The 26,700-nt window shown below is 37.6% G+C and overlaps 1 protein-coding gene and 1 long non-coding RNA gene across 6 annotated transcripts; one reads left to right on the top strand and one right to left on the bottom strand.

Moving 5' to 3' along the window:
- Positions 1 to 4,463: 4,463 nt before the first annotated feature.
- LOC139701792 (uncharacterized) lies at positions 4,464 to 7,045 on the bottom strand. The gene is made up of 2 exons (XR_011704347.1): positions 6,957 to 7,045; positions 4,464 to 4,650 (listed from the first exon to the last, which is right to left on the bottom strand). It is a non-coding gene; the product is annotated as an uncharacterized lncRNA (long non-coding RNA).
- On the top strand, positions 7,001 to 26,316 carry Fam161a (FAM161 centrosomal protein A). Of its 5 annotated transcripts, XM_027934553.2 has the most exons (7): positions 7,001 to 7,186; positions 12,899 to 13,131; positions 15,053 to 16,183; positions 16,539 to 16,706; positions 18,576 to 18,675; positions 24,908 to 25,062; positions 25,735 to 26,316. In XM_027934553.2, the coding sequence occupies exons 1-7, from the start codon at positions 7,001 to 7,003 to the stop codon at positions 25,877 to 25,879; spliced, it is 2,118 nt and encodes a 705-aa protein (XP_027790354.2). In that variant the 3' UTR covers positions 25,880 to 26,316. The 5 variants fall into 5 exon arrangements, with proteins under 5 accessions (XP_027790354.2, XP_027790355.2, XP_071457720.1 ...); XM_027934554.2 differs by lacking the exon at positions 16,539 to 16,706; XM_071601619.1 differs by lacking the exon at positions 25,735 to 26,316 and having other exon boundaries at positions 18,576 to 18,692; positions 24,908 to 25,054.
- Positions 26,317 to 26,700: the final 384 nt, after the last annotated feature.

The raw sequence follows: 26,700 nt of genomic DNA, 5'->3' as shown, positions 1-26,700 counted from the left end.
CCTGCCACCATGACCACTTTATGTGTACTCCAGGCTCCCTGGAGTGGGTCTGTCTTCTCCACTTTCTTCTGAGGTAACAATCTAGTGAACATTCACATGAGATGTAAATTCCTTCATATATTTTGCCCAGATAGGTCCACATTACCTCTTCCCCAAACTATTTACCAATTATCCCAATACCAGTTATCAGTCATGTCCCTTACAGGTCCATAGCCATCTAGCCAAACCTTTTCTTACAACCAGTGAACCTACGTATCATTTCTCCTTCCAAAGTGTACAACTAGGTACATTGATCCAAGAAGGATTTCCCTTCACTACTACCCTTATGGGATGTCCCAGAGAAGCATTGTAGTTCTGCACCTGCCTATTTTGGGGTGGTGCCTGCATATCACAGAACCCTTCTATAAATCAGGTTTGAGCATTCTCTTCCCCTGTCATCTTAGTGTTGGTAATGGTTGAAGCCTTAAGTGCAGGCTGGTAAGCAGGAGTGTAGACCATGGTAACATTCCCTCAGAGCCTGCTAAGGCCCAATCATGTATATTCCATTTTTATTTGACGATAGAATACTGCTCTACATGTCCAATTCATGGTTTAGTGGGTCTACATGTCCATTAGGGGCAAATCAGGTTATGTTAGTGGTTGCCCATGGTTAAGCATTTCCTCTTTCTAAGATCCTGTAGCAGGCCAAAAGCTTTTTCTCAAAAGAGTCATCTACAGTAGGTGGCAGAGTTTTGCTTCAAGGTCTGTGCTGCATTTCAACAGAGGCCTGCCAAAGTCTCCAAAAAACATCTCTTTATCTGCCACTGCCACTTCAGGCTTCATTGAATCTGCTGGGTCATATCCCCAAGCATCAGAACAACTTGCACAGTAGCCTGGGCCTGTTGCAAAGTTGCCTGCTCCAGAGTCCATTTGAATCTATCAGTATTTTGAGTCAGTAAATGGGTTAGAATAACAAACCCAAATGAGAAATGTTTCCTCCAAAGTCCAAAGAGGTTCATTAGATGTCCTTCTTTTATATGAGGCACCAGATGTAACAACTTTTCCTTCACCTTTAGAAAGGATATCAACACACTGTACAGTACTGAACTCAGAAATTTCACCTATATAGAAGACTCTTGGACTTGCATAATTATCTCCCATCCATTGGCATGCAAATGTTTTGTACATAAGATCCTTTAAAATAAATTATGACATAAAATCCTGAAATTGGATAATAACAGTATATTGCTGCCCTTAACCAGTTGAAAGCAATTACTTCTGATAGACTTTATGGACCAGTAGGGAGAAAAATCCATTTTGTCAGTTAAGTAGCCGCATACCAGGTATCAGAAGATATGTTAATTTGATCAAGTAGTTAAATCGTATCTGGTACAGCAGCTACAATTGGAGTCACCACTTGATTAAGCTTAAAATAATCCACTGTTATTCTCTGAAATCCACCTGTCTTCTGCAAAGGTCAGAAAGGCAGGTTGAGAGGGAAGTTAGTGGGAATCACCACCACCACATCCTTAAGTCCGTGACTGGCACTAGCCTCCATTATCCTTCCAGGAATGACCTGATTCTGATTTACTATTTTCCTAGGTAGAGACAGTTTTAGTGGCTTTCCTTTGGTCTTTCACACTGTAATAACCTTTGCTCCGTGACATACAAAAAAAAAAAAAGTGAGATCATTCCATTTCTAATGATGTTAAATTTGATCACCCAATAAAGTGGTAGCCAAAAGATCTCTCCTTTGCATATTTTCCCCTTTGCAGTTATTAATCTGTGGGTAATACTTTATGCAAATATCCTGTATTCTAAAGTATGTTTGTTTCTTAAAACTTAGCTCTCATACCTTTGATAAGCAATTTTAACTAAGGACATAATTAGTTGAAAGCAATTTAAAAAGCTTTTAGAAACTGAAACAAATGTCATATCTTAAACAGGACAGGAGAAAAAAATTCCTGAGCTAAGAGGAGAGGTGATTTTTACTAATGATAGTCAAGGTATTAATGTTCCTGTTATATAAAGGAATGTTTCAAGTTGGTGAGAAAAGATTACCATAGAAAAATAGGTAAAGGACATCAATAAGCCATTTGCCAAAGAAATATAGACTGTTACATGAAAAAGTTCAATATCACTGCTAATGAAAAAGATAAAAGTACATGAGATTGCTTAAGATAATAAAATTGATAGCACCTGTGTTGCGGTGAAATCTGGTTGGTGTGTAAACTGGTATAAACTTTCCAAAGCAAGTTTGGCAATAATAAAAGCCTTTAAAAAAATCATACATCCGGGCTGGGGATGTGGCTCAAGCGGTAGCGTGCTCGCCTGGCATGCGTGCAGCCCGGGTTCGATCCTCAGCACTACATACGAACAAAGATGTTGTGTCCGCCGAAAACTAAAAAAAATAAATATTAAAATTCTCTCTCAAAAAAAAAAAAATCATACATCCAGCTGAGGATGTAGCTCAGTGGTAAAGCACTTGACTAGCATGTATGAGGCTCAGTTTGAATTCCGCACCAAAGAGGAAAGAAAGAAAAGAAAAAACTATGCATACTTTTTGCTCATATTTGTCCTGAGGAAATAATAGCATCAGGGCACAAAGATGTATGTATGCATGGCAGTGTTCATACTGATAAGTGCACGATAAACATTGTTACATAATACTTCCGGAGTAATAATTATCAAAATGCTAACAGGTACAGTAATTATGTCCTGATGAAATCTTAGGTTAAAATTTTTTTTAAGTATTTTCAATTTTAGGGGAAAACAGTTAACAATGGAAATTACATGGCAGCAAATGGAGGTGCAGAATCCCTGGTAACCAGTGAGACAGTAAGCAGCTCAAGAGAACGTATTCCATGGGCTGGAGTTCTAGCTCAGTAGTAGAGTGCTTTGTGGGAAGCTGTTTTCGCATGTGATTGGGCACCTCCCTGACTGGGTGTGAGGCGTTCTGGAGAGCCCGTCCTTGTGGGGGTGTGACTGACCATTGACCCTGAGACCAATCACTGACCCTGACCTTGGAATGCTGTCCCCCTTGACCTTCATTGGATGGAATTTTCCCCTGAATTTCTTATTCCCCAATAAAAGGCCACTCTCTGGCGTGCCCTCTCTCTCTCCTGCTTGTCTCTTGTGTAAACCTCGCTACCCCACCAGGTGGCTCAAGGCAGGAGCCTGGGAGGGACGTCTCTGACCTGGTCAAGAAAAAGGTAAATTGAGTTTATGTGTGTTTATTTTGATCTTACTAGTTAACTTCTATGCTTAGGACCTCTAGTATGAAGCTAGCATGCTGGTCGCGCGGCACAGTGCTTGCCTAGCATGTGTGAGGCACTGGGTTGATCCAAATAAATATTGTATTCATCTACAACTAAAAAATAAAAAAATAATAAAAATAAGAAATTGGGCTGGGGATATAACCCAGTTGGTAGAGTGCTTGCCTTGCATGCACAAGGCCCTGGGTTTGATCCCCAGCACACATACAAAAAAAAGTTCCATGTTACAAAAATAATTTCTTGAGGACTGCATATAATAATCATAGTAAAGGGATATACATCATCTATAAGAATGTTTATTTTGGGGTTGGGAATGTGGCTCAAGCAGTAGCGCATTCGCCTGGCATGCGCGAGGCACTGGGTTCAATGCTCAGCACCACATACAAATAAGATGTTATGTCCACCTAAAACCAAAAAAATAAATAAATAAAACAAAGAATGTTTATTTTGATGTGTTTTTTTCCTCTTCTCTTTGAACAAACTAAGTTATGCTCTCTCAACACAATATCCTCACAGAGTAATTGTGAAGATTAACTGGATTGTCCTCTCAGTTCAGGTGATCCTCTTGCCTAGGTAAAAAACCACAGGCAATAGTCTTTTCACAGACTCCATGATAAATTGCACTTTCAGACTGTTTTAGATAAAAGCAAAGTTTATCCTAAATTCTTCCTTTCACTTCACTCACTGCAGTAGTCACAAAAATCTTATAAATCCATTGTTCTTTAATTACATACGAATTACCTTGGGAATCTTATAAAATACAGATTCTGATTTAGTAGGTCTGAAGTAGAACCTGAAAGCCTGAACAACTCCCAGATGGTACTGATATTGCGGGCCTACCAACATTTTCAGCAGTAAGACTCAGCATCCCATATTCATCACTGCATCTACTGTCTTGAGTTTAGACCCGTTTCTGCCTGGACCATGATAGTAAGTATCTAATTGGTCTTCAATTCAAAATCTATATTGTTGTCAATGTTAAGTCTCTTAAGCCAGTACTAGCAGACTCCAACACATCACTGTATCAGTTGACTGCATTCTGCATAGTATATCCTATCTTTAAGGGAATTCTAAGCCATCTCAGCTGGGTGGCTGCCACATTAGCTATTGTGAATGAGCAGCTATGAACTAATTATGTGTAATCCTTTTTGATACATTTGTATGCACATGGTCTCAAATGGAAGGGGATAGAAGATTTGAATAGCACAATTAGATAATATACATTTATTAAAGTCAGAGGATTCAATCAACTTTCTCTGATCATTTAATGCAAGTAGACATTTATAATGAAAAATAATTAGCCAGGTGTTGTGGCCCACGCCTGTAATTCCAGCAACTTGGAGGCTGAGGCAAGAGGATCAAAAGTTCAAGGCCAGCTTCAGCAGTTCAGCAGACCCTGTCTCAAAATAGAAAATAAAAAGGGATACGGATGGGTTGGGATTGTAGCTCAGTGGTAGAGCACTTGCCTAGCATGTGTGAAGTGCTGGGATCGATCCTCAGCACCATATAAAAAATAAAGGTACTGTGTCCATCTATAATTGAAAAAGGGCTAGGGATGTGGCTTAGTGGCTAGGTGCCCCTAGGTTCAATCCTCAGGACTGAAAAAAAAAAAAAAAAGAAAAGTAACTGGAGGAGGAAAGGTAAAGAGGAAGTGCTATGTGCCTATATGAATATATCACAATCAATGCCACTGTTTTATATAATTATAATGCACCAATTTTTAAAAAATCCTTGTAGATCCGCTCATTTCTGTTCTAAATAGTTTGAGGTTATGTTATGAGATTTTAAAATTTTAAAAATTGCCAATGAACTACTCCTCCATCACACAAACTATGTCCTCCACACTCATTCCCATTATTTTACTATTTTATTTTAATCTTCCATTAATGCAGTGATTCAGTATGTGGACCTGTCTGGCTGGTTTTGAGTTGGGCTTACATCAAATCCCTACAGGGATACAGGCAGCCACAGAACTAGCTGCATATCCTGTCACTTTGGCGACCTCTCTGGCTTCAGAGCTTCCACCTCTGGCTTCTGCTTAGTATCAAAAAAGGATCCGTTCCAGAGTGAGAAGCAATTGCTTTCAAAACAAAGAGCAGTCTGAAGGAGCTGGTGAAGTAGAGGATTTTACAGAGGCTCACAATCTCAATAGACAAACAAGAAACTTTCTGAAAAGAGCCCTGAACTCAGAGATGGGTTGTAGTGTAGACTCCCCACATAACGAGGGAAATAGGGCAACTTTATGGTAGAGAACGACAGCTGTTTAGGTAACAGGTGGGTGGCTAAGACTTAACCATGCCCGCTATTTGGGGGCTCGGTCTCCATCACAGTCAGGTGCTGCAGAATGAAGGAACCCAAATCCCGAATGGAAAGTTGGTGGGAGAGAGGTGCAGGTGGGGATGTCTGTGGTTAAGGTTGGGCTCTTGTGCCTTCCAATCCAGCCAGTCTCAATCTCAAAACTGAACTCAAAACTGAAGAACCGGATTCACACTACCTGCACTGTGTCAGAGCGCCCGGCACCAACCAACTCTGGGCTTTCATTAGTCAAGCCGAGAAAAACGCAGGCGGGACAACTAGTAACCTCCTTATAATTGGCCGATTCCTGCTAGTTCTCAAATCAATCAGCGGGGAATACACTACCCTCCCCATTCTCTGGCTCCTGGGGGAGCTATGTTAGGCAGTAGCTTGTAAACCCTGCTGCTTTCTTCACACAATAGCACCGCCTGCTTCCTCCTCTTCCGTCTCCTATCATACTATTTCAGCTAATAAATATGCGCTCTTTTCTTCATAAAACTAATTGTTTCATTTATATAATGTGAGAAGTCTGCGTTTAGGAGGTTAGACACTAAAGAGGGGAAAGAATGTTCGGTTCAGTCGGTCAACTTTCTAAACCAGCAAAGACTCAGTACCGTGCTGAACGCGGTGGCACAAGCATGTAATCCCAGCGACTCAGGAGGCTGAGACAGGAGGATCACAAATTCTAGGACAGCCTCCGCAACTAAAGCAATTTAGAAGCAACTAAAAGAGAGAGAGAGAGAGAGAGAGAGAGAGAGAGAGAGAGAGAGAGAGAGAGGGAGAGAATGAGAGAACCGACTCCCACTGTCTAGTAAACTGGATAGTAAGTTAAATCAATTAGTGATAATTACAAACTGCCAGTGAGACACTCATTTGAACAACTCTTTTTAAGATTAAATTCGACTTTGCCTTGTTTGTACAGTTGCAGTAATAATTTCAGAATGCCAGGTTAAACTGCGTTTTTTTTTTAAAGAATGATATTCATATGAAAAAATTTTATCAGTTTTAGGGATGTTAATACAAACTCATGGAGAACAGGTAAACTGCGGTTTAGTTTAATACCTCAGGAGAGAAGCTCAGCGGAGGATTTGGGGCTTCTGGGAGCATGCCAGGATTTTTGCGTGATTCTTTTTTAAATTTTTTTTCTTTCTTTTTTTTTTTTAGAGAGAGAGAATTTTTTAATATTTATTTTTCAGTTTTCGGTGGACACAACATCTTTATTTTATTTTTATGTGGTGCTGAGGATCCAACCCAGGCGAGCGCGTTACCGCTCGAGCCACATTCCCCAGCCCTTTTCGCGATTCTTGATCCCTAGCGGCTCCTGTAGCGTTCCTAGTAACCGCGCCCCTAGTAACCGCCCACCCCAAGCCTGGAGCCGCTGGGTTGCTAGAGGCCAAGCCAGCTTACCCGCCCCGGGCCAGCGCTGGCGCTCAGGCTTCGGAGGCGGGGTGATGGCCTCCGTCTCCCACCGAGACGCGAGGGTAGCGGCCTCCAGTTTCCACATGCCGGTAAATCCCAGCACCGGAGCGCGGGTCGCCCAGTACGAACGTGAAGACCCCCTAGAGGCCTTGGCGGCAGAGGCGGCGGCTCTGGAGGAAGGCGAGGAGGAGAAGGTGTTGCGGGCCACGCGGGCGTCGGTAATTCGGGGCGGGACGTGGGCCGGGACTGGGCGCGGGCTTGAATGCTGGTCCACGTCCCTGCCCAGCAAGGAGGCGCTGGAAACGCTGTGCCCAATGCAGACCTCTACCTGATGATCCTGGCCCACCATCATCTCCTTTCTCCCATGAAAATTGCTAAAATTCAAGGCATTGAAAATTTTTAAAATTTTACCAAAGAGATTGTTGTAAAAATTTATTAGGGAGCATTTTTATAACTATTTCTAGAGAATACAAAGTCAGAACTTTACTCCCTACTTTCCAGCATCTGTTAGGACTGGATATTTCCTTTCTTCTTTAACTTGAAGAAAACTATCCTCTAATGGATGATCCATAAAAACACGTGAATCACTTTGCTGTCAGGAGCGTGTCTTATCATCTTAAGACCTGGTTTTAGCAGATTTTAACATAGTATATAAGAAGTGAGTGCTTAAAAAAAAAAAAAAAAAAAAAAAAAACCCATGCAGAATTCAGTGTCTAGATGAGACACAGATATGTATATAGATAAGTATCCAGACAAGCAAGTAACTGAGATCCCAGTGCCTCCAGGGGGTCAGGGGTTCTGCAGGGTGGAGTGAGACAGCTTTTTCACAGATCAATTTTCAGTGTCAGATGTCTCCTGGACACCTGTCCAGCAGATGGAGGATAGAGTCGGCCATCTGTTATAGTCACTTAAAGATGGAAACCTTGATTTTAAATCAGCAGTCTGCACATATAAACTTCCTTATACCCAGTTAAGGTTTCTTAATGCCATATGTCCAAAGCAGCTCAAATACAAAACATTATGGTCTAGGGCTAGTAGAAATTACTAGGTGTTTTGACATTTTAATTCTTTTTTTTTGGTACTGGAGATTGAACTCAGGGGTGCTTTACCACTGAGCTACATTACCCAGTCCCTTGTATTTTTTAATTTGAGACAGATTCTGGCTAAGTTGCTGGCTAACAACTTGAGACTCAAACTTGAGACTCTCCTGCCTCAGCTTTCCTAGTCCCTGGGATTGCAAGCCTGCATCATTGCATCCAGCTTGAAATACTAATATCTTTATACTAAAACTATTCATGAGAAAACCTGTGGCAACATCTTTTATGGCCAATATTTCACCAACAGACAGACACCTCAAGGTTATCCAGAATGAGGCAGATTGAGACCATGAGCATGAATCAGGATTAGAGTCCTACTAGAACCAGTTTCAATTATTCACAATTGACAGTAGATAATAAAAGAGGCAAAATGATGGAGTAGCCACTTGCTAGGTGATATTATAACATTGTTCCTTAGCCCTCAGTGTTCCTATCTGTAAAAGAACTATAATAATTGTCTCTCAGCTGTTAATGAAGAGCAAATATATATACCACAGCTGCCAATGGGACTGTCATTTGAAAAACTCCTTTGAAGATTAAGTTCTACTTTGGTTTTCTGTGGTAGGAGTTAGTCATTTCTGCAAAGCAGAAGCAAGGAAACTGGTCAGGAGTCTATTGGGTGCCAGGGACAGTGGCTTGGACTTAGAATCCAGTGGTGATGGCAAGAAGTGGACAGATTTCTCTAGAAAAGACATACTGCTGGATTGCATGTGAAGTCAAGGAACAGAAATCAAGAATGTTCATCCCCAGGTTTTCAGTTTGAACAGCTGCATCAAATGTAATGCCATTAGTTGAATTGGGGACAACTGGGGAAGGAATATGTTTGAGGGGCTGGGTAGAATCAAGGTTTCAGTTTTTGATATGATAAATTTGGGATGCCTCTGGAACTACCAAATGGAAATGTATAGGAAGAAGATGGGTTTATGAAACTGAAGTCCTATGGGCTCTGGGCTGGAGATTTATATCTGGGAGTTTTCAGCATTTCCAAAACAATGAAAATGGATCACAGATCACTTAGGGAGAGAGTGTAGAGAAGGGTCCTAGTATAGAGCTCTTAAGAACCTCAACATTTAACAGCCAGAAAAAATAGGCAAGAGATTAAGGAGCCACCACAGTGGTAGGAGGAATGACAAGAGGCTGCAAGGTTCGTAGTCATTGTTTTTAATGATGAGGGAGGTGTCACCTGCTGCATTTCATCCTTGAAATATGAAGGAATGAGAAAAGGGTCCCAAAAGGAAGCTTTGTAGATGGGGACAATGAGGGAGCTTCCCTTTGATGGTTTCTGTATTCCTAAAATAAAATGGTTAGGAGGGCAGTTGAGGGATAGGGGAAAGGGAAAGGTAAGCAGAACTTAATTGCTGGGAAGTGGGAGCCATCTTCTAGAAGAGATATGGGATGCTGGGCAGGTGAAGTGTTCATGAGACGTTGTTTGGAATATTCTTTTTTTTTTTTTTTTTTTTTTTTTTTTTTAGTACTAGGGATTGACCCCTGGAGCACTTTACCACTGAGCTACATCCTCAGCCTTTTTTGTTTTGAGACAGGATCTTATAAGTTGCCCAGGCTGGCCTCGAACTTGAGATCCTCCTGCCTCAGCTTCCTGATTTGCTGGAATTATAGGGATTTGCCACCATGCCTGGCTTGTCTTTTTTGTTGTTGTTGTTAAGTTACATTTCAGTTATGACAATAATACATGAATACTTTCTCCTTTTAAAATATCACTTGTTAGTTGGGTGCAGTGGTACACACTCATTCATAGTCCTAGCACTGTGGAAACTAAGGCAGGAGGATTGCTTGAACCCAGGAGTTCAAGGCCAGCCTGGGCAACATTGTGAGACCCTATCTCTTAAAAAAAAAAAAAAACAAAAACAAATCAAATATTACATATGAGGCTTAGTCCCTTATAACACTTCTCCCCCACAAAAAGAAAATCTGGATACCCACCAACTCTCCTGAGTAGGAGGGAGAGAGTGTAGAGAAGACCACTGTTTTGAAATTCTATGTATTCTATTCTTCTGGACTTTTTTCTGTCTTGTATATAATATTTTAACAGATGGTACATATTACAAATATAGACATAAAATACAGACAGATATAAAGTTCTACAACTTGCTTTTTTTCTTTTTCATTTATTGGGGATTTACCCATGTTAATACATGTAGGTCTGCCTCATTTCTTACAAATCCTTTCCAATGAAAAACATTTCTGAATAAAAATTTCAGAATTGCCAGTGAAACTTTATAGACTGCAATACAAATAGTTCCTTATGCATGCTGACACTAAGGAAAGAACAGGTGCTGGAAAAGGTCATTATCTAAGTGGGTCAAGCCAATCTCAGGAAGATTATCCTCTAATCCAGGGGCAGCATTTGCAACATTCCACAAAAAGCGGAACAATTAAAGGGAAAGGAAGAAAAATGTCTGTGACCTGTGTTATTTAACATACCAAATGTTTCTGGGTGGAGACAATTAAAGATGAAATTAGAATCTGTTTTAGGTAAAACACTGAGATCACTGTCTGAAAAGTTCTAGCTAGTATTAACAGTATTAAACTGAAAATGGAACACATACTGTGCCAAAGTCACATGTAGTCTAAGTAGAATTATCAGACCTGCCACAGTCTCTTCAAAAGCTTCTCTTTTTCAAATAATTCTTCCAGGTCAAAGTAAATTTGACCCATTTTGTGTAAACAATTGAAATAAGATCCTCTTTTAAGAGATATTCTCAAAGGATGAATGGTACCACATGGATGCTTTTTTTTGCCTAAAAATAGTTTCTTTGGAATAATTTCTCTGTTTTAATTATAGTTTTTGGAACTTAGGTCTTTTCCTTAATACTCGTAGAATGAAGACAGCTCTCCATAGCTGCCAGAATGTTTGCATGATTCACTCATTTGAAGGATTTTTTTTCTTTGTTGGAAACTTCTTTTTTGTTTGTTACTGTGCATTCACTTGTTCAACAAATATTTATGGTCACTTGTTAACCAGATACTTTTCTAGACACTGGGAGCACCAGAGTAAACAAAGCAGACAGATTCTTACCTTCGCAATGCTTGTTTTCTGGTAGGGGCAGGCTATGTAGAATATCAGTCGTTGAATACTTCTGGGAAAAATAAAGCAGAGGAGGGCTGACAGTGAGTGGGGGAAGAATTGTCATTTCAAATAGGGCAGTCAGTCAAGACTTGTTGAGAAGATGGCATTTGAGTGGAGACCTCAAGGGATGAGCAAGTGGGCTCTGCAGATTTCTGGATGAAATCGTGAGGAGAGGGAATAAGTGCAAAGGCCCTGAGGTAATTCTGCTGATTCTTCCAGCTGCAAACTAAATTCAGCTGGAATAACAAGGCACACATACAAACAGCAAAAGATATTAGAGAATTCTCTTAATTGATTTGTATGACATATATTAAGTAGTTTTTTGATTCGTGGACCTCTTGGTAACAAATTTCTGCATATCAGTTCTACTGAAGAAAACTTGTTTTCCTTTATTTGTTTTTTTCTAAGTTACCTCCAAGTGGTACAACACTGGCCTCTTGTTTTTAGTTCACAAAAAAATAAAAACAAAAACAAAAATCTCCACATCCATTAATTTTTTTCAATTTTCTGTCAGGAAAGCCTAAACAGATTTATTTTCCAGAGTCTTATCAGATTGAATCTGTAACTTTCTATAGCAAATATATTTTATTCATTTGAGTGTTCCAGGCAGTAGGTTAAATTTAAAAGCACGGTTGACAACCTTTATTCATAGTATCATGAATAATTTCAACTCTTTCTTGATTGGGAACATATTAAAATTTTTTTATTTGTGGAAAAATGAGATTTTAGCTCTTTAGTTGCTTCAATTAAAAGAACTAAAAAATATGTGAAAGGAGTGAGGCTTGACTTGTATGTAGAATATATACAAACACATATTTCTCCTTCTGTTCTCAGTCCCAAAGATTCTGTCACCGATAGGAGTTCCTGCTGTTGCTGTCCACAGGAACAGTGTTCTAAGAGTGCCCTCCATCCACTCCTAAGTCCTCTTTCCTCTCTTGTGAGGTCTTGTCCCAGCTGGCTCCTTGATAAACCACTGAGAACTTTGTCCCTGACCCCACTGACCCCCATTGCCTCCTCCATTCCCCTGCCTTCTCCCCACTGGCGCACCATAGAGCTACACTGCAGGAGCACAGCTCAAGGGGCAGCATTAGTTCTGGTGGTTTGGCTGTGTTCCTTTTCATCTCAGTTAAAACAACTCAGGAGGCTCCTTATAGAAACGCTTTGTAAAGGATGGTTTGGTCCTGTCCTAATACTGTGAATGCAGTGAGTCAAAAACCTTTTGTTGGTTGACCAGAGAACCATCCATTATAAAATGGTTAAATAACTTATTTTCTTGTAGTTTGGTCTCAGTTTCTCTCATGTTTGGTTTTGTTTTCTCTGTTTGTTTGTTTTTGGTGTTGGGGATTTAATCGAGGAGCACTTTTACCACTGAGCCACATTCTACCTCTTTTTATTTTTTAAGTCTGAGACAGGGTCTCAGTTGCTCAGGGCCTTTCTAAATTGCCGGAGGCTGTTTGTGGCTCGGTGGTAGAGCCCTTGCCTAGCATGTGTGAGGCCCTGAGTTCAATTCTCAGCACCACATACAAATAAATAAAATAAAGGTCCATCAATAACTTAAAAAAAATGTGTGTGTGTGTGTGTGTGTGTGTGAGATTAGGGGAAATATGGGGAAAAAAATCATTAAGGGAAAATGTAAATATCCAAAAGTAACTTATAATCTAATTGGAAGCAACATTTGGATCATTATCAACTTAATTTGCTTTTAATTCCAAATGTCATATAACAGGTTTTTCCCTCCCTACCAGGCTGATTTTAACACCAACTTTTCTGGGTTGGATGAACATATGAACTATGAGGACATAGTGCACTTTTCTGATGTTTGCTACTCTAATGAAGAGTATTTCAGGAAACTAGAAGAGCTGAAGGCAGCCCACATAGAAACTATGGCAAAATTAGAGAAAATGTATCAAGATAAATTAAATTTAAAGGAAGTTCAGCCACTGATCATCAAGGAAGATGTTCCTAGTATTTCTTCCAGGTAAATATGTGCCTAATGTCATTTGTGGACTATAAAATAAAATTTATGCTTAAAAGTGGGGAATAAATTGTTTTTTAATTCAGAATATTTACTCTCAAATATTCTTTTGTAGTCTTGGGCCTGGTGTGTGGTTCAGTGGTAGAACGCTTGCCTAGTACATGTGAGGCACTCAGTTTGATCCTCAGCACCACATAAAAACAAAGTATTGTGTCTATCTACAGCTTAAAAAAAAATTATGTGTTCTTTTTGTACTCTCAATGATAGTAGAGAAGGAATTTTATTATTTATTTATTTATTTTTAATTTTAATTTTTTTTGTGGTGCTGGTGATCAAACTCGGGGCCTTGCTTCTACTAGTCAAAGTGCTCTACCACTGAGCCACATCCCTATCCCTGGGGTGGGGTTTTATTCAAAATCTCTAATGACTTATCAGTTTCTAGGTGATCTCTTGCTTTGAGAGACAACTGGTGGTCATTTGTTTTTTTTCTCTTGGACTTATCACCCACAGACCTGTAGACATGTTTCAAAATATTTAGGCTGTCCCATTTTAAATTATGAACATTAAGATTTAATTTTAAAAAACTTTGTAACATATAGATTAACATAAGATCTTAAAAGATTCAATACAAACGGCTAGGGTTGTGGCTCAGCAGTAGAGTGCTCACCTAGCACATGTGAGGCCCTGGGTTCCATCCTGAACTCCACGTATAAATAAATGAAATAAAGGTTTTATGTCCACCAACAACTAAAAAAAATACTAAAAAAAAAAAAAAAAAAGATACAATACAAAGAGTTCAAGAGTAGGAGATGTGAATCTTTAATGTTTTCAAAATCGTCTTTTTTTTGTTTTTTAATATCAGGGATTGAATCCAGGGATGCTTAACCACTGAGCACATCCCCAACCCTTTTTATTTTTTATTTTGAGACAGAATCTTGCTAAATTACTAAGGCCTTGCTATGTTGCTGAGGCTAGCTTTGAACCTGCAGTCCTCCCTCCTGTCTCAGTGTCTGAGTTGCTGGGATTATAGGCAAGCACCACCATACCCAGCTCATCTGTAATTTCAAGACCCATTTCTCCTGTGAATTCTCTTGTTTTGAAACTTAAGACCAGTCTCTGAACTCACCCAGTTGATCAATGCTGATTGCATATTTCCTGTGTGCCAGACTATGCCTCAAGGAGAAGTCAAAACCAGGATGACCTCAAGGAGATCAAAGACTAACCAAGAACCAAAATTGCATTACAATATGATATAGCAGAGTGTTACATTAATGAGGGAAGAAGCAGTTGATCATACCAGTGTATTGGAGAGATGCAGCAAGAATTTTCCACAAAAGAAAGTGTTATACCTGAGTTCAATCTTAAAGGACAAGTAAGAGATTCAGCAGATGCAGGAAGTAGGGAATGGCCTTCTAGGCAGTAGAAAGCATGTGTGCAAAGGTATGGCGGCATAAGAAATCATGATGTACATGAGGAACTTCATGCAATTGGATGTGGTTTAAGAATGGTGACTGGAGGTAGGGAGTGGTAACAGGTCAGACTGGAAAGGTAAACAGGGTCCAGTCCTGAAGGGCTTTATGATATAGACTTTGTAGCAATGAGAAATCATTGAAAAGTTTCAAATGGGGGAGTGATGTGATCAGAGGTATGTTTTAATATGATGACTTTGAAAAACATATGGAGAATTTAATAGAAGTTAGATACAAGGTGACTTTTTTATTTTCTTGTAAAATGAGAGCGTGAACTAGATAATTTATAGGCATGTCTCAGTTGTGTTCTAAATAGAAATGATAATTTTCACAAGCCCTGTCCAGCCTTTCTCTTATAGCTAATTATACCCTGATCTTAGAAAATATATACCTCTATTTTAATATTTGGTCATATACCAAATTGAAACTATACCCTAATTATTATTCTCACTTAGCTTTATATCAGAAAAGAACTCCTATCAACATGTTCCATTAATGACAGCACTTTCAGAGCCTGACTTAGGCCGGTCCTCCTCCTTGCATACTTCTTCCTCTGAAGAGGATGTGCCCAATCTAGAAAAATACACAATGATGAACTATGCTAAGGATCTCATCAACAACATGTGGACAGACTTTCGTGTTAAAGATTATATTCAGTATGAAGATACTGACTTTCAGGCAAATGAAAAAACAAAGAAGAAACCAAAAGAATGGGTGCCCAGGATTACAATACCTGCTCCTTTTCAGATGATGATTAGAGAACAGAAGAAAAAAGAAGAGGCCATGAAATCTAAACCAAATATTGAAACAGTACATCAGCTGCTCAAAAAACAAGAAGAAGATTTAGAATGTAAGAAGAAATTCCGAGCCACTCCAGTTCCTGTGTGTGTCCTTCTCCCCCTTTATCATGATATGGTCAAACAAAAAGAAGAACGAAGGAGGTCTAGGAAGGAGAAAAACAAAGAAGCTCTTCTGAACTCACAAAAGCCATTTAAGTTTATTGCAAGAGAAGAACAGAAGCAAGCAGCCCAGGAAAAGCAGCTGAAAGACTTTTTTAGATCTAAAAAGAAATCAAATTCATTTAAAGCTAGACCCATACCTCGTTCTACTTATGATTCAAATACCAGTGACAAGTTAAAAGAAGAAGAGCATTATAGAAACATGAAGATACAGCCGAGATCCCAAGAACTTTTACAGAATTCATCCCCTATGCCAACTTTCAGGCATTCTAAGGGTCCTGGACAGGCTGGAAAGTCAAGGTATAAACACAAAGCCAGGTACCCGACTCATGATGTTGAAGACCTTCCTGAGAAATATAAAACAGGCTTCCCAGGACACAAGGATTCAAAACTCTTAACTGGCAGTAAACCATCTGATCTTCATACATCCTCAAGTGCATCTGCTAAAAGAGAACCCCTTTTGACAGACATTAGAGCAGATGAAGAAAATTTGAAAGAAACACATTGGCCTTATCAGTCTCTAAGACACAAGTCACCAGTAAGAAGTACAAGTGCAAAGATCATGCCTTGTAACTGCAACCCTCCAGCGCCCACAGTATCTTCCAGAGGAAGGGAACAAGCCATAAGGTAAATAACTAGGACTCGGTATTGACTGACTCATGTTTGCTAAAGTAGTGTATGCAGCTCTGTTGATTTTATGTTGGTGAATTTGCAAATATTAAGAAATTATTGTAAGATATTTTACTACATAATTTAGGGTGTTTTACTAAGGATGTTGCTCTAAGAATGTATTTTTAATTTTATGAATCTTTGGGTATAGAAATGGTTATAGTCAGCCTTGATTGGATTTCCAGTTTCACAAATCAGAGCCTTCTCAAAAGGTTGTCTTTTTTTCAGCCTTTGAAATATCCCTTGTTAAATTTTTGCTAAACAGCTTTCTCCTTGGCTTAAAGTGAATTAAGCCTTAGTTTGTTGCCCTCAGGAGATCACTTGAGGAAAAGAAAATGTTGGAAGAAGAGAGAAATCGGATCCTAACTAAGCAGAAGCAAAGAATCAAAGAATTGCAGAAACTCCTGACAACCCGGGCTAAGGCTTATGACTCACATCAAAGTTTAGCTCAAGTTTTTAAGTCCAAAGTAAAATATCTCAGGTATTATGAAAGAATCCTGAACTCCAGAACATTGGTTTCCAAACTTTCTTTTTTCTTAATCAGTGGCTATCAATATATATACAGATTGAGAGTGGTAATAGTATTTTAAGTTATGAATTTAAATTATAACTAGTTACTTATACTCAAAATGCATACATGAGTGTGCACTTAGACACATAGAAACACATACCTTGTGGTGAGAACCAATATACACAACTCCATGGTAAGAACAACCATAAAGCTATGTTGATGAACAAAAACATTTTCTGTTGTGGCCTTAGTTAATAGCTATGATCTTATGTCAGCATAAGATCATAGCTATTAACTATCCTTTTTTTTTTTTGAGTGTGTATGTATATGTGTATATATAGTGTATGCATATATAATATATGCATATATTATTATATGCATATATTATATGTGCATATATTATATATATACACACATATTTATTATTTATTTTGTGTGTGTGTGCGTGTATGCACAAATACTAGGGATCAAACCTAGGGTCTTGTGCATGCTAACCACAAGTTCTACCATTAAGCTATATCCCCACCCTTCTGTATATTATTTTTAATTGCATAATACAATATTGAGAAATTCTTAATGCTCATAGATAAAACTCTTTTCTTAATATCTTGCCATATATTAGATTGAACCCAAGGCCCTGCTCATGCTAAGTATGTGCTTCTACCACTGAGCTACATCCCCAGCTCAGAATACTTTCTTAGTAAACAGATGTCAAGTAGTTTTGTTCTCAGTTATGCACAAAATCTGATAGCACAAATTAAAAACATTGTAGAAAATTGACATCTTTTATGCTATGCATTTTTAACATGTGTGTTAAATTAGTGGTATATATTCATTTTGATAGTTTCAATATAAAAAATAGAATCCCTTCACAGAACAATAGAATTCTGCAGTACAGAGTTTGAAAGCCAGTGTTCTGGATGTTGTACATAAAAATGTTCATGTTTAAGTAGGAAAATATCCCTCCCAAATCTGGGTAAGTAATAATGATTTATTAATTTTTATAGGAGCCAAAAATGCATATATTTGTTTTTGGTGATGAATATTCCTTTATAATACAACATTAATCCTCTGATACAGGGAGTTTAATTTGTTGAACTTAAGCAAAAAAAATAAATAAAACAACTTAGAAATATACTATTTACCTATAGAGAGTAAACTAGCTTTTTCATAACACCAACTTGTATATATTAAGCATAATTATCATTTTAAAGGTCATTATTTCCTTTAATCCATGGAATCTCATTATCTTGGTTGCTTTAATATATCTTACATAGAGAAAAACTATATAGTTTAATTCATTATATAGGATCTTGTCCAAAGAGTAAGTATACTTACTGTAAATGTATGTGTTTTGGTTCTTATTCTTTCGTATGTTATATTCCCATGTACCCCATTTCTCCACTGACTTGCTCCCATTTAATTAATTTTGCCACTAAACTTTAGGAGATCTCATTTAGGAGATACAGTAAGCATGAAGTCTTATTTTCAGAAGAACTATTTTGAGAGAAGACACCTATTTTGATATTTTTTTGGTTTTGTACACTTATAAATAAGAGGACATTCATTCATCTGTTCAGGCCAATTTGAAGCCCCTTAGTAGTATGTTATGTTTTGAGGATTTTGGAAATCAAAGCACCAAGACTGTTCCCAGGGTGATTAAATATGTACTCTCAAAACCTAGGATTTTTATTCTACATTCCATGAGAATTTATCAGTTTAGAAAAGGAATTGACGTAAACTGCTAATAGCTTCTTTTGTCCTCTAAGCTAAATGTTATATGTGCAAGTTTTTTTTAAATGACCTTTTTAAAATTTCATTCCTTTTATTTGATTTTAGAAAGAGTGAAAAGGAAAGAATGAGAGAATACCGACAAGAAATAGAAGAAAGAGAAGAAAAATTAAAAAAGAGGCCACTACTATTTGAAAGAGTTGCTCAGGTTGTGTTTATTGGAATGTAAGAACTATTGTCAGCCTCTTTGTTTTGTTTTAATATCTTTAGCTCCCAAGTTTACAGTCAGTTTTTCATATATGTTATGATTCTTGAGACACATTATTGTTTTTATGATGGCTTCATCAAATCATCCACAGAAATAATGTTGCTTAAATTCTAAGTTTTGAATTTTGTTGATGAGGCACATAAGCTTGACAAAGAACCTGTTGCTAATCCAGTTCTCAAACTGTTAGTTTCACAACCTGTTTTTAATGGCCAGTCTTTTTTAAGTACCAACGTGGTCAGATATTAAGTTGAAGCTTCATGATATAACTGGACATCTTTGAAGAATTAAAAAATCAAACAAAATGGCTAACTGAATCAGATTTATTTCTGCCAATTTTTAAAAAATAAATGTATAATTTAGTCTTATCTATAATTACTAAAAGGGCTTCCTTTTTATAGGAAAAACAAACTGGTCTAATGGACAGTGGATCCTGATTTTTCTAAATTTTCAGTTTTATAATTTGTTCTTTCAGAGAGGTTTATCAGTTTCAGGTCATCTTCTATGTCCTTCTAAGTGAAGCATTTGTATGGGTCACATTGCTTAACAATAGACAAAATCACTGGAGGTTACTGGTGTTGATCTGTGAATTCCAAGCTGTTACATTGGACAGTAGATAATTAGCACACTGACAGATGAGCATAGTTACAAGACTATACTTGGTTCTTGTCAGTGACTCACTCAGGACAATGGACATGTGTTGTGGGTGAATCTCCACAGTACAGTCTCTCAAAGTTATGTAATCCTGGATATAATTTTATATAATGCCTTTTGTTTTAAGGATTATATTTTTTTTTGTCTCAGTTAAAAAATCAGTTTTAAGGGCTGGGGATGTGGCTCAAGCGGTAGCGCGCTTGCCTGGCATGCATGCGGCCTGGGTTCGATCCTCAGCACCACATACAAAACAAAGATGTTGTGTCCGCCGATAACTAAAAAATAAATATTAAAATTCTCTCTCTCTATCTCCCTCTCTCTTAAAAAAAAATCAGTTTTAAGCTGTTCTATATTATGTAGTATAAAGCAGTTAATTGACTTTTTGATTCAAAAGGTTTTATCTCCAGCTCTAAACTGCAAATTTTTATTTTCACTGCTTTGACAGAAATCTCTACTTAGATTTTCTGTATACATCTTACCTTTATCTTCCTCTGCAATGAGATCTTCCTGTTGATTTTTGTCCTTTGGTTGAGGGTATAATTCAGGTGACTGACAGCTACTTCTCCTTTTGGTTGAGGGTCACTAAGGGATCTGTCAAATTTTTTTCCTAAGTAATTTGCCCTGTTAGATGCCAGGTGAACTACCTGAATTATTATAACAATGACTTGATTGAACTGGATACAGTGGTGCATGCCTGTAGTCCTGGCTACTCAGGAGGCTGAAGCAGGAGTATGGTTTGCGCCCAGGAATTTGAGCCTGGGCAAGATAGTGAGAACCCTATCTCTTGGAATTATTATTATTATTATTATTATTATTTTTGGTCTTTCTGCTTTGCCTTTTTTTTTTTTTTTTTTTTTTTTTTTGCCATTCATTATGTCTTCTCCTTGTCATTCCCGTTTTCCTGCCAAAATGTTAACCCTGGGTAGGCTGTTAATATCCTTTGATAACAGTGGCAATCATCCATTTTCACTGATTCTATGCTATAAGGTAAGTCGTCCCATATTATAGATGAAGAAGCTTACATTGAAAGAAGGTAAGTAAACTCATTAAGTTTATAGTTAGTAAAACTGAGGTTGGAACCCAAGTTGACCTACTTCTAAACACTTAACTCTAAGCTGTCCTGCTTTGTCCCAGAAGACGAAATCACAACTCTTAGCATGATATACAGAATCCTCTGTGATCCTTTTTTATCTCCTTAGTCTATTTCCTGCTGTGTTCTTCCCATCCCTGTCTTCTTTCTCCATGTACCCCCTTTATTTTTGGGCTATTTCAGACTATGCTACTACTTCCAAACTTGAAGTCTGTATTCATACTGTATTCTAAACATCCTTAGAGTCTCTATTTTTACCTAACTCCTACTCCTTCAAGTCTTAACATGCAGTCACTTTTTGCATTATTGCCCCAGGTTGGGTTGAGTGCCCTTTTCTTTGTGTTCTTTCACTAGCCTGTGCACCCATCTGTCATAGCACTTGCCACAGTTTGGAAAATATCTATTTGCATGATGGTCTCTCTTCCCTTCTAGCTAATTCATTTTAAGGGTATTGGCCAAATCTTTGTATTCCCAGCACTTAGCACCTAAAATACTTTCTGGCAGAGTGGAGATGTTTGTAAGCATGTGTTGAACCCAAACTGAACAATTATTATCAAATTGGCCAGACATTGTTACCTTACATTTTTTCTCACTGGGGTTACCCTGGGCTGAGGGCACTACTCTGATGTATTGGTGATGAGTCTCAGTATTAATAAACAGTTTTGTCATGTTGTGAATTCCCACTGTTTCTATGCACCAGAGAAAATGTGGCAAAATAAATGGTTATATAAAATTAAATAAAAAAAAATTGTAAATGTTGAAAACACAGGTTAGTTGCGCAGCTAATATTTCTTTTCCCACTTTTGGCCCTCACAGATTTTGTTCCTTCACTCAAAACCTTTTTCTCTCCCCATACTCTCCTTACTTCCCATAAGTGCTTGTTACAAAATAAGTATTTGGAAATTGTTAAATAAATGAAAGAATTACTACAAACTAAACTTATGATGATAGAAAAATATTTTTCTCTTTGAACTAGGACACTGATTATAGACATACTTTCACCATCACATGTTATTATTATTTTGGTTCCTGGAAGAAATAAAGGCAATCCTTTTCAGCAGAGTTTTGGGTTTTTTTGTTTTGTTTTGTTTTTTTAATGTTTACTTTTTTTAGTTGCAGTTGAACATAATACCTTTATTTTATTTATTTATTTTTTATGTGGTGCTGAGGATCGAACCCAAGGCCTCGCATGTGCTAGGCGACTCTACCGCCGAGCCACAACCCCAGCCCTTTTTTGTTGTTGTTGTTTTTTGGACCAGGGATTGAACTCATGAACACTTGGCCACTGAGCTACATCATCACTGAGTTGCTTAGTACCTCACTTTTTCTTTTTTTTTTTTTTTTTAATATTTATTCTTAAGTTTTAGGTGAACACAATATTTGTATTTTACATTTATGTGGTGCTGAGGATTAAACCCAGTGCCTCGTGCATGCTAGGCAAGCACTCTACCACTGAGCCACAATCCCAGGCCAGTACCTCACTTTTTCTGATGCTAGCTTTGAACTCTCGATCTTCCTGCCTCAGCCTCCTGAGCTGCTGGGATTACAGGCATGTGCCACCGTGCCTGGCTTTGTTTTGTTTTGTTTGTACCAAGGATTGAACCCAGAGGAGCTGAACCACAGAGCTACATCCTCAATGCATTTTATTTTTTATTTTGAGACAGGGTCTCAGTGAGTTGCTTAGGGCCTCACTAAATTGCTGAGGCTGACTTTGAATTCAAGATCCTCCTGTCTCAGCTTCCCAAGTTAAGGGATGAAAGGCATGTACCTTAGCAGAGTTTTTGATAATAAAATAGTTATTTTATTATCTGTACTTTTTATTTCATTGTCTTTACAGTTCTTTTGCATGGTGAGATGCTGGGGGGAAATACTTGTTCCAATTAAAAATAATTAAACATTGTTTATCTTGAAGTAAATTATTAAAAGATAATTAATTCTATACTGAATCAACATTATTTTCAATTAGTTAACACAAATTATTACTTTCTTACAGTCTATTTTGCTGTGACTATTGCTGCTAATTAACAGCTATTTAATAAATTCACTTGCAGCTTTATGCACTGCCCATTTAAAAGAGAGAATTATAGTCTTCCTGCTGTTGAGTTATCCCCTAGCAGAATGTGCCCATGATTCATTATAGACCAAACCATGTGTCCTGTTTCTTGGAAATCATAGGATTTATTAGTTGAGTAGATATTAAGTTGAATTTTAAACCAAATTCCAATGAAGTATTCCTAGCATTGACTTTGGTTAGTGTCATTACATTTAGTTTGCTTACATCAGAATATACTGTTCTTAATGTGTCCAGAGTTAGGTTTGGGGTTTCTTTATTGTCTCCCTTTCTTTATTGTTCTCATTTCTCACTTTGCCCTGTCTTTTAGTTCACCAAGGTTTGTTGGTATTCACAGCCTCCAAATGCATTTTCACTTCTTTTTAAAAAACTGTTGTTATTCACAGATGCATTTTAACCTCATTTGAGGTTAACCTTCTTTTTTAGTTTCCCAGAGTATCAGAAAGTGCACTGGTGATACTTATATCCATTGTAATTAGTCTTTGCTATTTGTTTTCACTTGTAGAATACTGAACTCCATGAAGTCTCTTGAGTTAGGCAACTATCTGACAACTGACTTGCTGGCATCAGGCTTTGAGCCACCTTTATTTTTTTAATTAATTAATCAATTTATTGGTACCAAGGATCAAACCCAAGGGGGTTTACTCCCATCAGCCCTTTTTATATTTTATTTAGAAACAGAATCTTTCTGAGTTAGGACCTCACTTAGTTGCTAAGGCTGGCTTTAAACTGTGATCCTTCTGCCTCAGCCTCCTGAGCCACCAGGATTACAGGCGTGCACCACCACATCCAGCTTGGGCCAAAACCAGTATAGCCACTACCATGAAGAGAAAGCAGCGTAATAGAGTGGAAAAGACACAGAAAAAGGTCAAGAGATTTAGCTCTGCCACTCACTAGCCTTGTTAACTTAAGCCATTTAACCTCTGCTGGAGTGAGGTCTTGGTTTTCTTCATGTCTTTTTCTTTTCTTCTTCCCTGTTAATATTTTTTAAGGTTTTTTTTCCCCCCTACTGGGGATTGAACCCAAGGGCTGCATCCCTATTTCCCTTATTTATTTATTTATTCATCCATTCATTCATTCATTTAGTGGTACTGGGGATCAAACCTAGGGCCTTGCACATGCTAAGCAAATGTTCTACCTCTGAGCCACATTCCCAGCCCTTCATTTTTTTTGAGACAAAGTCTCATTAGTTTGCATAGGACCTTGCTAAGTTGAACCTACAGTCTTTCTGCTATCCTATCCTATCCTATCCAGTCACTTTGCTGTAGGTGGAGGTCCAGAGAGCAATTCTGGGCCCTATACTAGTTCAGATCCATTCATAAGAGCTAAAAGTAGATCAAAGCTAAGGCACTAATGTGAACACTGTCACTTTGCAGCTCCATAAAGCCTGTGACCTCAAGAACTGTGATGACTTTCAACTTGTAGCAACTAGGAGACATCACAATTCCAACAGATTTCCAAGTTTGGACATTCCAGAGATTTGAACCCAGTTTTAAATCCATGTTCTTTTTACTGCTATCCCTTGCTTCTTCCACAGAGTAGAGATAACAGTACTGATGATTTTATTTTCTTTGATGTATTTAGGTATGGATTATAAAGAGTTAGCATATAAAATAGAAGAGCCCTCTAATAACTATCACATAAACTTATTCTTACTGATTTTTCCAGGTTTCTTTATGTACAGTTATAAAAGTATGTGAAACAAATTCAGTGTAAAGAATAATTACAGATCGACAGTCTTGTGACTACACCCCAGGTTAACCAATAGAGCATTCCAGCTCTCCAGAAACCACTGGTGTGCTCTGTCTAGACACAACCCTCTAGCTCTCCCTTAGAGGCAGCCCCATTCTAACTTTCAAGATGAACATTTCCTTGTTTTTTTGCACAGTTTTACCACCTATATTTCTATCTCCAAACAACATAGTTTACTTTTGCTGTTTCTGAACTTTTAGGTAAATGAATAAATGTTCTCTTTTGGGTTTTCTTTCCTTTGCTCAGTATTATATTTTGAGATCTATTCATGCTGTGGAAGATAGGTATAGTTCATTCATTTTTATTGCTTTGTGATTAGACATAACTTATCAATCTATCCAGGCATTAACAGATATTGGGCTGTTTACAATTTCAGGTTATTACAGACAGTATCATCCTGAACATTCTTGTACATGTATGCCTCTTGGGGCATAGGTATAGGAGTTTCTTTGGATATATACCTAGAAGTATAATTGCCGGTCATATAAAACACATATTTCGATCACCTGTTATTGATGAACTTAATTTTCACTGGAGCTTCTAACCCATACATTTTTAGTGGAAATTTAAAGTCTGTTCTCATCTAAAAAGATTTGTTTTTCCTATAGAAAAATGCAAGAATGGCAGCAGAAAAGCATTATTCTAACACCCTAAAAGCACTAGGAATATCTGATGAGTTTGTTTCAAAGAAAGGCCAAAGTGGAAAAGTATTTGAAAAGTTCGACAATCAAGAGATGAAAAGTTCCACTGAAGATAAAGAAAGGTAACATATGTAAGATGTCTGAACAGTTTACCTTTGAAAAATTCTTACTACAGGAAAGCATACACTTCTCTGTTTTAAAAATCTTTTACCTAAGGGAATGCATGTGAACTGTTGTAAAACATACTGATATTTTACAGTGTTTGATACAATCAAAATATTACATGGTGATGAAGTATTTTGTTATTAAAACAGAATAACTTAGATTTCTGATATAAATAATGAAAATAATAGCATGCTTTCAAATGAATTTTTAAAAGAGTCACTCAAGTTTTTAAATAAATTAGTTCTCAAAGGAATATTTATAAAATTTTAAAGTTGACACTTTCGTAGAATTTTTTTTTTTTTTAATGGTACTGGGGATTGAACCCAGGGGTGCTTAACCACTGAGCCACATCCTCAGCCCTTTTTGTTTGTTATTTTGAGACAGAGTCTCGCTGTGTTGCTTAGGGTATCACCAAATTGCTGAGGCTGGCTTTGAACTTGTGCTCCTCCTGCCTCAGCCTCCCTAGCCTCTGGGATTACAGGCATACACCACCTCACCTGGTTTAGAATTCTCTTGATAATATATTGGAACTCATACACTTGAGGAAGACTGGCTACACTGCAAAGGGTTTGTATTCCTATAAACCAACTCATTTTTCCTTTGAAAGATTGATAAATTTCTTCCTCTAGCTTTAATGAAGAAGAAAAAATAGAAGAGAGACAGAATGAAAAAGAAAATTATTTTATTGATACCAGCAGCCAGGATTCTTGCAAGGAAGAAAACAAAAATGATGAAGAAAGTGCAGAAGAAAACTCTGTCGAAGAACAAAACTGAATCAGCAAGGTCTACCCTCTGTGCCCTTGTGATTGTTTGTGGCATCAGAATGTCAGCAGCTGCACTTGTGATGTTGAGAACATCTGTGGGACACCTTTGATAGTGCAGGGCTGTTGAACAAAGCCTGAAAAGGCTGAATCCATCTGAGTGGTGATAATTTGGTCAATTAGAGTAAGGCTTTGCCTATTTAGATTTTTTAAATTGCTACTTATGGTCTGTTTGCAACTACGATCTTGTATTTTTAAGAAGTATTTGGGGGAAAAAAAAGGTTTGAGAATCACAGCTGTTACAAATTGATTAGTTATAAAAATATACATTATTATATTTGGTGGGAAAAATGGCTTAGTATTGAGAGCAAAGGAAAGTATTGGCCCTTGATGATTTAATTAAAAAATTTTCTAGAAAGCATGAATCAATAAAGATTTTGATTAATTATACTATTTGCCCATTCTTTTTATCTGCAATACATTTAGATCCTCAAACAAAATAGATCCTCAAACTTGTTTTGCTAGGTGTTTTAAATTTCTTTAACCATTTTTAAAATATAGGTAAAATATCTACAATAAAATATAGATAAAATAGTTGCAAATTTACATTCATGTCTGCACTGATAATTTACTGTTAAATTATCTATACCATCATCACTTTTTCTTTTTATCCCTAGTCTTTTTTTTTTTTTTTTATGGTGCTAGGGATTGAACCCAGGGGCATCTCGTGCATGCTAAGCACACCACTGAGCTACACTCATAAATCCCGCCCCCTTCCCCTTTTTTTTTGTACTGGGGATTGAACTCAGGGACACTCAACCACTGAGCCACATC

The sequence above is a fragment of the Marmota flaviventris genome, chromosome 14 (genome assembly GCF_047511675.1).
Source record: "Marmota flaviventris isolate mMarFla1 chromosome 14, mMarFla1.hap1, whole genome shotgun sequence".
Taxonomy (NCBI): Eukaryota; Metazoa; Chordata; class Mammalia; order Rodentia; family Sciuridae; genus Marmota; species Marmota flaviventris.
This window is presented reverse-complemented; position numbering and strand designations above follow the sequence as displayed.

Excerpts from the sequence above, each read along its gene's own strand:
- Fam161a (XM_027934553.2), top strand. The coding sequence starts at position 7,001 with ATGGCCTCCGTCTCCCACCGAGACGCGAGGGTAGCGGCCTCCAGTTTC. Across the intron at positions 7,187-12,898 it reads TGCGGGCCACGCGGGCGTCG|GCTGATTTTAACACCAACTT; the intron begins GTAATTCGGGGC and ends CCTCCCTACCAG. Across the intron at positions 25,063-25,734 it reads TCCACTGAAGATAAAGAAAG|CTTTAATGAAGAAGAAAAAA; the intron begins GTAACATATGTA and ends TTCTTCCTCTAG.